The 12897-nt window shown below is 39.9% G+C and overlaps 1 protein-coding gene across 18 annotated transcripts in view; it reads right to left on the bottom strand.

Annotated features, from left to right (window-relative positions):
• The window catches only part of LOC106042289 (uncharacterized), a 215889-nt gene that overhangs the window by 94525 nt on the left and 108467 nt on the right, over positions 1–12897 (bottom strand). The window contains exon 9 of one of the 18 annotated variants that reach the window (XM_048060862.2): positions 2173–6461. The exons of 14 other annotated variants lie outside the window; for them this stretch is intronic. In XM_048060862.2, the coding sequence (XP_047916819.1) occupies positions 6422–6461 (40 nt within the window). In that variant the 3' untranslated portion in view covers positions 2173–6421. 3 more of the 18 variants (XM_048060859.2, XM_048060864.2, XM_048060861.2) reach the window with 3 other exon arrangements.

The raw sequence follows: 12897 nt of genomic DNA, 5'->3' as shown, positions 1-12897 counted from the left end.
TTATGGCCTCAGGTCAGTGCCCCAGCGTCCCTTGCTTAGTCCCAGACACGGGCACTGTGCCGCAGGCAGCTCCTTGCAGCAAGCACCTCCTGGCACTGCCATGCTGCTGCAGGCAGGACCTGTGCCACGTGCGGGTACCTCCCGAAGCCATCATCAAGCCTCACCAGTGCGAGCTGGCTATACTTATATGCTGCCAAGTTACCGGCAACCAAAGCAAAGCATTAACACAGATTAATGATTTTAGGGCAGAACCTAAAATATTTAGTGCCCTGATAAGAAAACTACTATGATTCATACCACAGCCATCATCATCTAGATGCGTTCTTCTGTGATTTGGTGGGCTATCTAGAACCCAATTTTACCACAGAAACAATTAAAACAAACACAGCCAAAGCTCCATCAAGCGCTGTCAATCCTCCTCCTAAAGCAAAAAGGCACTCACAACACAGCACAGCAAAAGGAGGGCAGAACAAGCATCACTAAGTAAATTCTAAGCAGAATCTGAGCACTGATATCTATAATAGCACTCCTGGAAACTACTACAACACAAGGCATTGAGGACGCCTCAGCTCCTGACATCACACCTTACTGCAGCCCTTCCAAGTGCCGCAAATACCTACAGCTGTGTCCCACACAAGCTCACCCTGCTTCCCCCCAGGGTATTGCTCAAACAGTCACCACCTGCCCATGAGCTCAGTTTTCTCTTTTTGGCTTAAGTGAGGCTCAATAGTAAAAGAACTACAAGCTCCTAGGAGATACCACTGAGTTGGAGGGCCCCAGCATGCAAGGGACAGCCAGGAGCCTGCCAGCATGCTTCTGTTTAGTGAAACTGCGTCTGTCCTTAGATGAGCAGACTGAGAAACAGCACTGGTTTTCACTTATTTCCCTTGTATATTGATTTTTTTTCTTCCTTATTGTTTCTATTATATTTGTCTTCAATCTGGGTGCCAGGAGGAGAAGTTTAGGAATCAATGGTTTGATACCGGGCTCCTGCATGTAAAAGATTGTTGTTACTAATGCCTTCCCAAAGCACTATGAGACTTCAACGTACACAGCTGGCCACCGAGAAACTGAACTGCCATGGTCAAAGTTAAACACATCTTCTACTTGATTACATGAGATGACAACCTAAATGAGTACATGTAACAGCTATTATCCCGTTAGTCATAATTTCAATCAGCAGGCATCAAACATCATTAGTTGTGATAGCTTTGGGATTTTGAAATATTTTTATGAAACACATCATTTAACAGAATACTGTAAGGCATAGTTGGAATTATGTATCAGCTTGGCTTTTGGCTTTTCCTGGCGAAGGGGGGCAGGGAGGTGAGGGATATTTATGTTAAGGAAAATGACAAAGTGAAGCACTACAATAGATCTGAACAGAAAATTAAAAATGGGAAACATAGCCATAGATCTTGGACTAGCATAAGGTGCTAGGAGGTATTTTGTTTGTTTTTGAAGATTTTTCAAAACAGAAGTAGTTTAGATTTACGATCTCTGGAGCATAGGGAGAGGGGGAAGTTAAAGTGATGCTATCATAAGAAAAATACTCCTGATCAGGTCTTTGTTATAAAGAAACCTCAGTTTATTAACAAAAATATTTGATAGGTTAAATACTAAAATTTAAGACTCAAATGTTACTAATCATTCACTTAATCATTCCCTTTTATAATGTTTTTGATAGGTGTCTTACATAAGCTTAATACAAACTTCTATCAGCCTGTTAGTGTTCTGTACCAAAGCTTTAGGTGTCTGGATTCTGATCCTCACAAGCCATTAAACGTGCATTTTGCTCATTCAAACAGCTTCACTAAAGCTTTTATTAATTTTTTCGACCAATGAAATAATTTTCAGATTAAAAGTGACTGCAAACAGAAACAGTAACAGCCTGTTTCATAAGAAATGCATACAGAGGAAGAAAATATTAACGAACACTTGCCTGTAGTTACTTACTGCTTACTTGTAGACAACATATGATAAATATTTTAGGAAGATTAATAAATTTGGCCAAGCAAGAATGCCATTAATGCAATTCAAAAATATCCCCTAGATACTCATCCACCACCGTACATATCTCAGCTCTAAGAACTGGAATTGCTACTGCCTAACATATTGCACCTCTGTGAGGGACAACACAAGAGGAATTGGATGCAAAGTGTTGGCGTTCGATTCAATAGCAAGTTAGGGCACAGGGAGCTCCATTTAAGGGTCCTACACAGGAACATAAAACACATAACCCTAACCCAAGAATATTAAAACCAACCAACAACTGGGTTTTGAGCCATGGTACTTCCATACTCATTTAGTTAGATACAGGAGACCTTTCTACCCAAACCGTAGCTAACCCACATTGCAAACATCTCTTTCCCTCAGCCCTCCATTATCAACATTAGAGGGGGGGAAAGAGAAAACAAAACCAACACTTTAATGTTCATGTTAAAGATGCACTCTTTTCAATGGTACTCACAAAGAAAGAAAAGAAAGCAAGTTTTTCACTCAATCTCTTCACAGAGATTGATTGATTAAACTTTGATTCAGGCTTTAGACATTACCAATGCAGCTCAGGTGAAAAAGAGCTTTTCTGCAGCTGCTCTAAACAGACTTTAAACATTTCATTAGCTAAAAACCCTGCAAGCCCATTAGAATCATAGAACCACCCTGACCCCCTAGCAAACCCAAAGGCACAGCACATGAAACAAAACCCCACTAAGCAGGAACCCCTCAAGCCAAGTTCTCATTCCTCATGCCCAAGAGGCAGCAGCACCTTCCAGCCCCCTCCCCAGCTCAGCCCCAAGCCCCTACCTGGCTCCTGCCCTGGCAGGGAGCACCCAGCAGGCACAGAGCTGAGCCCAGCCAGCCAAGGCACCACCAGAAGCACCCTCACGTCGCTGAGGAGTGAATACAGCCAGGCAGAGGTGAGATGGAGATGGGGGCAATCTCATCACACACACCTCTGTGGCTCCTGGGGACATCTCAGCACAGCTGTCAGTGGGCTAGTTGTAGCTGAGGCTAATTGGAAAGGTTGGAAAGGCTGGGCGGCACCCAGGAAAACCATCAGGTCCTGGGTCTTGTTCACCTGATCATATCCTACAGCATTGTCAAGACTTTATGGTATCTTCCCTTTGCTGGGTCTAACCCAGGCTATGTGGGGAAATCTTGTGCTGAATCCTACGTGTGTGGGGGAGAAAATGCTAGGTTTTCTGTAGGATGGTCTTTGTACCAAATGTCAGAGGAGGTGCACGATATTAATAACCAGGAATGAACGACTGCTTTATTCCCAATTTTCACTTCAATTCAAAGTGTCCTGGACTAAAACTACCTCTCACAATGTACTTGCTACAGCCTCCTCTTAGACCCAACAGAGATTTTAAGTGTTATTTGTCTTCTACATCACCATAGACAAAGGATTTACCAACTGCCTTCAGCAAACAAAGAACAAAATCCTTTGTCTGCAGATGAAATGCAGGCTGAGGAAGATACCTTCGAGAAGGGATGAATCTAGGAAGCTGAGCATGCCCCAAATACTGCTCTGTCTGCTCATCCATATGCTCAAGACTCATCAGACATTCAAAGACTCTTCCAGTGACTAATGGTGGGTAGGGAGCAATTGTCTGTATCTGAGGACTGGCATCAAGTAAGTTAACAGAAGTGATTAAACAGGAATGGAAAACGATCAATGAAGCATTGCAACAATCTTATGGAGACCTTCACTCCTACATCCCAAATGGACTGGGCAGGACTGTGGCCAACTGAGATAACTAAGCATAGATTTATTAAATTCACAAAGAGCTACATGTGCAAAATAACCATAAAACATATGATTTTTTGTATGCATTCTCTGCATTTTCTGTTATTTCCAAGAGAAGACTATAAATAAGAAAATCTACAGGCTTTTGTGCTTTCTATTATTTCAAAACTTTCTCTGTGTATGTCACTTTTTCCCTTTCATCCCTCGATACAGAAGTCACATTTAGTGTACTGCTGGGATTTCCCATCCTTCGTTTGAAAGTATGTCATTGACCAGCTCCTGAGCATGGCACAGACCTTAGACCTTGATCTGCTCTCAATAAGTCAGTGGGAGCTTTTTCAGTCCTTCAGCGCAGCTCAGAAAAAATAAACCTGCCTTCCCCGAGCTATCTCGGATTAGTTTGCTCTGCCCTTACTCATGAGTAGCATTGGTACTGCTGTACTCACAGCAATTTAGGAGGAAACCCTAATGAAGATACGGGTCAATGAAAACTAAAATGGTACAGGGTTTGGGAAATGCAAGTGTCAAGCGTTGTTGCTGAACTCTATGATAACTCTTTTTAAATTCTGTCTTAGGGGAAAAAAGCTGATTCAATGTCACATCCATAAAAAAGGATAGCACCTTGAACAAGAGAGACTTCTGGGGAAAGGTTTGAACATAACTTGGCACAGAACAAAAGAAAAACAAAAAAATAGGCCATAAAACCCAAATGAGTTAAAATATTATTCCTGGGCAAGAATTTATTACAAATAGGTCTTTTCAGCCCTAACAGATGCAAAGAAAGTAAATGGCTCACTGAAGCCAGGTTTCAGGTATGTAAGGTACTCATTTATATCTCCTTCTCTGGTACAAGCTCTAACTTGTTTCTGTTGATCCTGCCTCTTTCTTTCTAGACTAAGAAAAGTCAAAAAAGATGAGTAGAACTGGGTAAGTTTAACAGTTGGACTCATTTCTACATTTCTAAGCAGTTTCTTCATCTGAATGACATAACGAATTGAGAGAACAAACTGGAAATCTATCAAAAATAGACTTCATGGTATTATCTGCCAGATTGAAAAAGGCACGAAAATAGCCTGTCTCGCGACAAAAAAAAATCCTTATGTCTCATTATAAATAATACTTACCTTATGAAATGTATTCTGAAGTAATTTTCCTATATTTAAAACAGATCTTCCTCTCCAGTGTCATGCTGAAGTCATGTCAAACAGGGATTTGACTTGAATCATATTAGAAAGCCAGCAGCAGTTTCAGTGCTTGCTGTACCCAACTAGATTTATCTGGAATCAGCAGTTCTTGATGGTACAATCTGACATTTTTGTCGCCTTCATGCTTACAGGCTAGAAAAGCCACTCAGCAAATTAATGTAATAATAAAAACAGATGAAGAGATGTTAGTGCTCCCCTAAAACACTATGGGATCACTCTCTGCTAGATATACAAGACTGAGCTGGAGAAGTCTGCTCTGATTTCCATCGTTGTTGATTGTGGTGGGACATTTCACTTACTCTTGAAATATCTGGCTGTACACTCAGTATAACCTATGTAACCTACTAATCACCGGTTGTTTCTTATTAACAAAGAGACCAATTTTTGTCAATACATTACTAATCAATGTTACGGAAGTTGTCTGACTGCAGCTGCAACAACCCCAAACATTTATTTATACGATCAAAAGAAAGGTTCGATATCAAAGCAGGAAGCTCACCCAAAACACCCACAGGCTCTTAGATTTTATCCAATTTAATTTTGTATGCATACACATTACCACAGAACTAAGGATTTATACACTGGCTACTTGCTTTGAATGAATTACCAACAAAAAGTTCAATTTTGCTTAGAAAGTCAATGAAATTCACAGCCATGCTACTGACGCCCTGTTCTTAAAGACTGAAAGTGTTGCATTTATTTATCAAGCTTTATTGACAAAACCTCCACGCTCAAACCCAGGGCTGAAATCATTGCATGAGGATGCTAATTCACTTCAACATGTTAGAGGTTCTGCAAGGGTTCCTCATTTTACAAGTGCAACCCACTTTCTGGGTAGCACTCTTTCTGACAGTAAACCTTTCTTCCATTTACAGCTACTAAAGTCATGAAGCAAACAGAGGGAATCTGAAATTCTCCCTTCTCATTTCTGTGTGCCAGAAATTTTAAAATAGATTGCTGACCATGTATTAAGCATAGGTATCTGCATAATTTATATGAAGGAAGATACACTTTGTACTAAGCTGAGCTATGAATAGATAACTCTCTTAAATTGAAAACAAACCAGAAAACATAGATCCAGCTGTCAAGTGAAATGTGTATTTCGGTGAAAGAAAATAAAATTCATGTGGATTGAAACATAAGAAGCTCGTGAATTGAGAAATACAATCTTATGTGCAATTAACCCTTCATCTGTTATCTGTTGTAATGATAGGCTCTATTTTCTCAGGATTTGATAGTACAAAGATAGAATTTGGCAGATCTGTACTACTTAATTCAGAAAACAGACTTATAATTCATATCCATTGCTTTCAGGACTATTTTTTTGGTCATATTTTTCTGGAATGGACTTTTGAGGTCAAACTAATCTCAGCTGACCTCATTGATTTAGATGCCTTAGATTCAAGTGACCTGTGACTTTTTCTGATATGTCCTAAGATCCCACTTAGCTCTTCCAGTTTTGTTTTCAAGCTGCACCAAGTTTCTTTCTAGCTTGGAGACCATCTCTGTAACGTAAAAATACACAATGACACCTTTAACACTTTTCACTTTTTAAAAAGAACACGAAATATCTGTACGTCATTTTTTTCCAACAAGCCCTTTTTTTTTTTTTTTTTTGAGATGGACATAGCATCCAGCTCACCCTTTTAAAATGACCATTTAACATAAATACCAAACCTTACTAGCAGACATTTACTTGACATTATTTGTTGTCACTTACTGGCCATTCTAATGCCAGCTATTCACTGACATAATGAAAATTACTTCTTATCTGCATTAGGATTTCTGACACATTCTGAATGCTTTGCCTAACTGCTCCATCGACTTAAAATACTCATAGGCAGTGACCAATCTTCTATACTGTTAACATGACTGAACAGTAAATGGAAAGAGGTAGAGTTAGTTGCTCACCATGAAAATGGCTATGGTGTACAAACTTAATGTGGTCTCATACTTTAAAAAAATGACAAAATTTTAGGTGTGGCCTCTGTTCTCAGCTGTTATTTCCCCTTCTTTCAATGCTCACTTTGCCTCCCCTGTCTCAAGTAGGCACTGACCACGAGAGGCCTACCTCTCCCTGGGAATACGGACAGCATCTGATACGGTCTGGCTCTGACTGCCACTGGATTTCACTGAAAATAGTTCAATAGAAAGAGACAGTTTCCTGAATATGACTTTTTCATTGCAGCTTTTTCAACTGGGCATCCTAATACATGCATCTTTTTTTTTTCCCCATACAGGATTCTTCATCAGACTGTTGTGTACCAACAAGAGAAGGTGACAACAACCTAACCCCTGCAGAAAGCAGTCAGTATTCATATTACCATTTACAGCTGCGAAGATTTTCTTGGGAGAAAGGGTATGAAACTTAAGGTAATCTGGGCTGAGCATAGGGAAGGGGTGAAGGGACTCCTCATGTATGAGAAGCATCTGTAATTTTGATGCAAACCACCAGGAGCTGTACAACTACTTATAAGAGATAACCTGTGCTGAATGATAAAAAGTCATTACAAGAAGCTGGACAGATATAACAGGCAGAGATAGATTAATAGATCTCTATGTGAGCATAATTGATTTTGGGCATGTACTCCACGAACTCTTCAGTAATGATTTATCTTAATTTGGTGGGTATAATACTAAGTTCAATCAGCTCCTCAGAGAGCCATCCATCAAACACATCATCAGTGAAGAGAAGTGCTGCCTTCTCTCTCCATTTTATCTTTCCTTTCTCTTTCATATCTGACTTAACAAACAAAGCAAGAGACCATTTTTCTTGTAGAAATAAATAAATCGCTGCTGGTTATTGAAGCATTTCTAGGTCAGGGAACCCACCAGTGTACATAAGAATTGATTTTTTTCCCTGAACCGTGAATTTTCCCTTGATCTGGGTTTATGGCTACACATCAGCCAAGAAATTTAGGGAAGGCACGAAGAAAGGAATGGTTCAGGCAGCTGGGCAGGACTGTTAACAACTTCACTCCTTGCGCCCAGGCATGCACCCCAACAAGTTCCACACTGTCTACAGAAAGTCATCAGCATTTTCAGTGCCCCCAGTCCTGCCAGTCTGCGGTGAGACCCAGCACAGTCACACACTCAGCTGGTCACGCCTAAGCCAACTGCACTGCTGACAACGCACCTCCCACCCACTGCAGCTCCAGATCTGCTCAGCCTTTGCACACTGCGAAGGGAGAGCTAATGCTGTATTTAAACTGCTGATGATAAAGCTTAAACAATCTTTTCTGCTGTAGCTATTTTTGTGCGAGGAACATTTTCTTTAAGGATTTATACTCGGTGCTTTAACAGGGCTCATCATTCTAGTAATGAACAAAACAGGAGAGACAGCTATTAATGAGAGGAGAACGCCTGAGTGCCTCCAGCACGCTCTGTCTGCCTCCAAGTAGAAGAGCCATGGAAAGCAAGCCCCGGGTTGGGCCATCTTCATTTCCCTGCGGGAGAAAGTGCTGCGGCAGACTACAGAGCAGTGCCCGTGTGGGGTCCCTTGCAGACATTTTCCCCAGCATTACCAGCAGTGTGGCACTGGGCTTTGCTCCTGGGGCTCCAGGCTTCAGTCTCCGGTTTAGCCCTGCTTAAAACCTACCCCAACACACCTAGCTGCCTATTGCAACAGCGGGGACCTACGCTTTCCTTCCAGTAGCATCCTGCTTCTTGCCTATGATTTTCGCAGGTAGAGGGAAGTTTGTTTAATCTCTACTGCTTTCTCTCAGGCTAAGCAGCAAGAGCCAGACTTCATCAGGGCACGGGAAGTGTGGGGAGAACAAACGTGTGCAACACGTTAAGGAGGGGATAGAGGGGAATCATCAGTGAGCTTCAGCCAGGGCTAAAATGACCTCAAACATTAAATGATAACAAAGGAGGGTGGAATAAAAGCATAACAGTCAGGCATCAATTAGAAAAATAAATATCATATTATGACCCCTTTTTTGAGTGCCTATTTTTTCTAACTTTATTACAAATTCTGAGAAACTGCAATGCAGTTCTTTCAAATCTTATTTAAGAAAAGAATGGACAGCAGTATTTGCTTTTACATGCGTAAGCTCATTGAAATGGGCACCTCTCATATTTATGATATTCTTAGCTTTTTTGATGACATTTAAATAACATTGAACTCCATCAGGGCAGAAAGCACACCATAATTTTGGCAACATTTTCTCAACTTCTTCCCTTGTTTTTCATCATTTTCAGCTAAGCAGACCAGGATGCAGATGATATGTATGATAAACCCAGTTTGGACAATCACAGTCCCACACCTGCTTCCTGAGGGAAGCACAGACTCCCAGAAAGGCTGAGGTGGGAAGGCACCTCTGGACATCATCTAGGCCAGCTGCCTGCTCAGCACAGGGCCAGTTAAAGCAGGTCGCTCAGGGCTGGGTTTTGAATATTTCCAAGGATGGAGACTTCACAACATCTCTGGACAGCCTGTTCCAGTGTTTGACCATTCTCAAAGTAAAAAAGCAAAAAACAAAAACAAAAAAACCCTATTGATTGGAATTCCCTGAAAATCCATTTATGTACACTCCCTCTCACCCTGTCAAGATTTTGCATTCAGAGCAACACAGGGCAGGAAAGGAAAAATCTCTTCCTCTTTTCTCCCCTCAGGACAATTTTATTTTAGCAACCCTTAGCTGCAGGTGTAACTGTCAGTGAAGTCAGAAGTCATACTGCCAGTCCCTATGTTTAATCTACAAAACTATAATGCGACATGATTAGTTAAAATGAAATACAGTCCCCAAGTAATTGAGATGGATTCAAATTTAATTCATCTTTTGCAAGAGAGCTGGGAAAGTTGATAGGAAAAATGCAATTTTTCATACATAAAACACCTCCCAGTAACAGAGAGCCCTTTTCTGGAGGAGGAAAAATGACCTAAACTGAAAGGAAATACCTCACTACCATGAGAAACCTGTTCCTTCATGAATATATGAACAGTATAGAAATTAATTTAGTATATACCCCAGTTATGATCATCCAAAGAGTTCATTACAGAAACTATGCCATGTGTAATGCTATGTGACTCAGATGACCAGATGTTTTCCTCTAATGGAGATAATCCATGGAGAATAATTGCCTGTAATCTGCAATTTTGTCCAGACGAATACATGTAACAATTTCAAAAGGCCAAACACCACTGTCAAAAACTGTGATCTATAAAAAATTCAAAAAATCATATACTCAACTGTTTCCATAAGCCTATTACCATGAATTGCTCATCTAACTCTCTCCTGTATGTGTGGTGGTCCCCAGCTACATGGTGTTCTGGTAGGATGCTACAAATAGGCAGTAAAATATCAGTTTCATTCACCATATAAAATCTGCTTTAAAAAAGACGGTTTCTGTCTTCTATTTTATGAATATTTAAAAACTGTAAGTGTATTTTTTATGGTCTTCATCATTAGATATTACAATTTCCTTAGTGTTCAATGTGCTGATTTATCTCTACTGAAACCAATAATAGATAACAGAAAAGACCCCACAGCACTATTAATTACCATAGGTGTTAATTAGACGTTACCCATGGGAACAAGACAGATGGCAAAACGAGCAGTGGCAAGACAGACAGGTATTGCTGAGGAGCTCACGCTGTCCTAGAAAGATAGATGATACATGCTATCCATGTAAACTGGTAAGAAATGACCTTCTTTGTCATAGAAGACACATTGTGGTAAGAAATGTTAATGATGAGACAGATATCTGAAACTAAAATACAGCAGAAATAGAAAAACAAAGAAACAAGCAAGTATTTCTGCAGCTCAGTGGAGACCATTAATTGAAATAGATGAAACATCGCAACTGAAGAAAAGAACAGCATCTGCAAAAAGTGACGATGATTGCCATTTTGAAAGACAGCTAGTTGGCTTCCCACAGCTCTCGTTCCATTTTGTTAATTGTCTCCCAGCAGTAAAGAATGATAACATATCAAAGGTTTCTCATGCCCCCCACCTTTTAATTGCTATTTTATTTTCAAATAATCGTTAGATGCAGAGCCTAGTTACACATTTAATATTAACCACTCGGCAGAGAAAAAAAAAACAACACCTGGGGGAGTGGGGAATGAAGCCCCTGTTCCCTCCAGGCTGCTGCCCACAGCGGCAGGCTGCAGGCCTGGCCCTCAGCATGGGCAGGATGGTGCTGGCCCCCAGTCAGGCGAGCTCCGCCAGCACGGCACACGTGGCTGGCTGCATCCCAAGCCCTCTTTCCTTGGATGCAAACCTTAAGCTAGACGTCAAGTGCAATGGAACAATTTCAGGAATTTGTTAAATGTTGAAGAGCTCTCAAGGATCAAAATTTTCCTTTCAGAGTTTTTTCTTAGGATTTGGCCCAGTCCTAAAGAAACCAAAGACAGAAACAACAACAATAAAAATTTCACTGCACTTTTTCTGCAGGTGTGTGGATAGATGAGAAAGTAATTCATGGTACATGGTTTAGAAGTAACCCTTGCTCAGTTCAACAACCACATCCATCTCATCTCTCACCAAATGTCTCTTTAAGAAGGGATTTCTTTTCTATTTTAACAAAGCTTCTCTTTGTTAAAAGCACTCACGTCCTTTGGTTCCCTACTCATTCTGGGTACTCCTGTATTACCTGAGGTTTCCTGCATTCCTAACTTTTAGTGGTGGAAAGGAGGTTGTAGAGGAAACTATTTTTGAGTGGAAGGTTCTTCAGTGAAAGATTAATTTCGGTTGACATTTGATCATTGTTATGTTATCAGATGTCATCATGAAATTACCTCTGTGGCATTTACACATTTTCAATCAATTGCAGGAATTGTTATCGGTGTGCATACTCTTATTATGTGACATGAGAAACAAAGAAGTTCAGAAAACTTTATGGTTGTTACAGCCATCAAGATATCTGGACAATTAAAGTAGGAGAGGAAACAATTACAGACACAGATTATTTCAATTAATCCCAGTCAAAGGAGTAAATGAGATTAATATATTTTCAAAAATATATATATTAAAAAGTAATTATTAGATACCAAAAGTAAATTCAAAAAATATTTTTTTTGTAAAAAACTCATTTTCTTCTTTTTTTTACAACTGTTGATTGCATTCTATGAAGTGATATGTATGTATTAGTGTTAAAAAAAATAAAAGATTAAAACAGTCTTTAAAAAAGTCTTTTCAAAGATTTTCATTGCTCTGTTATGTAGGCAGTTGTAACTGAAGAAAAAGGCAATTAAGGAAAAATTCCCTTGATACAGATTTTCTGAATCTTGCTAATGATGCTGTTCCTGAAAACTTACATTTATTTGAATGGATTTTTTATACCAGTTTGTAACTGAGATACTGTAAATTTCAACTAAAAATATAATGAGGCGATTCTACTGGGTCACCAAGTCATTCAACGTGGCTAAAATTTTCAAATGTAATGCTGACATGCTACGTGGAGAAGTTATGTCAGACTTTAATGAGATTATTGGAAGGCTGACATGCTGTGATGTGAGTTAGGTGAAAAATATTTCAAATGAGAAAGGCAGGTTTTTTACTTCTTTGTGGAACTGCGCACTTGGGTTTGCAGAAATAAAATGAAACAATTTAATGGAGATCCAGTATGTCATAGAAGTATTCAACAACTATTCATAAATTAAAAACAAACAAACAAACAAAAAAACTCATCTGGCATGGTTGAATTTACGGCCGTGTGCATATGCAGACATCCCAGGTTTTGCTCTTATGTCTCCTAAAATGTCTTCTGCAGTCATGCAGCATTTTGTAAGAAAGCATGTTGATACAGGGGAGCTGCACTAACCCAAATGTCCTTAATTTGCACTATTCAGCTAAGGGCTGTGCTGCAGCTGCTTCTGGTCTTCCTTTTTTGCAAGACACTGCCTTGAGTGCATGTGCTGAAGTTAGTTTTTCTTGTACTCTGTCGTAGAGACTGCAGTAGAGTAATGCAGCTCCTGACACAAGCTGTAAATTG

The sequence above is a fragment of the Anser cygnoides genome, chromosome 3, assembly GCF_040182565.1.
Source record: "Anser cygnoides isolate HZ-2024a breed goose chromosome 3, Taihu_goose_T2T_genome, whole genome shotgun sequence".
NCBI lineage: Eukaryota > Metazoa > Chordata > Aves > Anseriformes > Anatidae > Anser > Anser cygnoides.
This window is presented reverse-complemented; position numbering and strand designations above follow the sequence as displayed.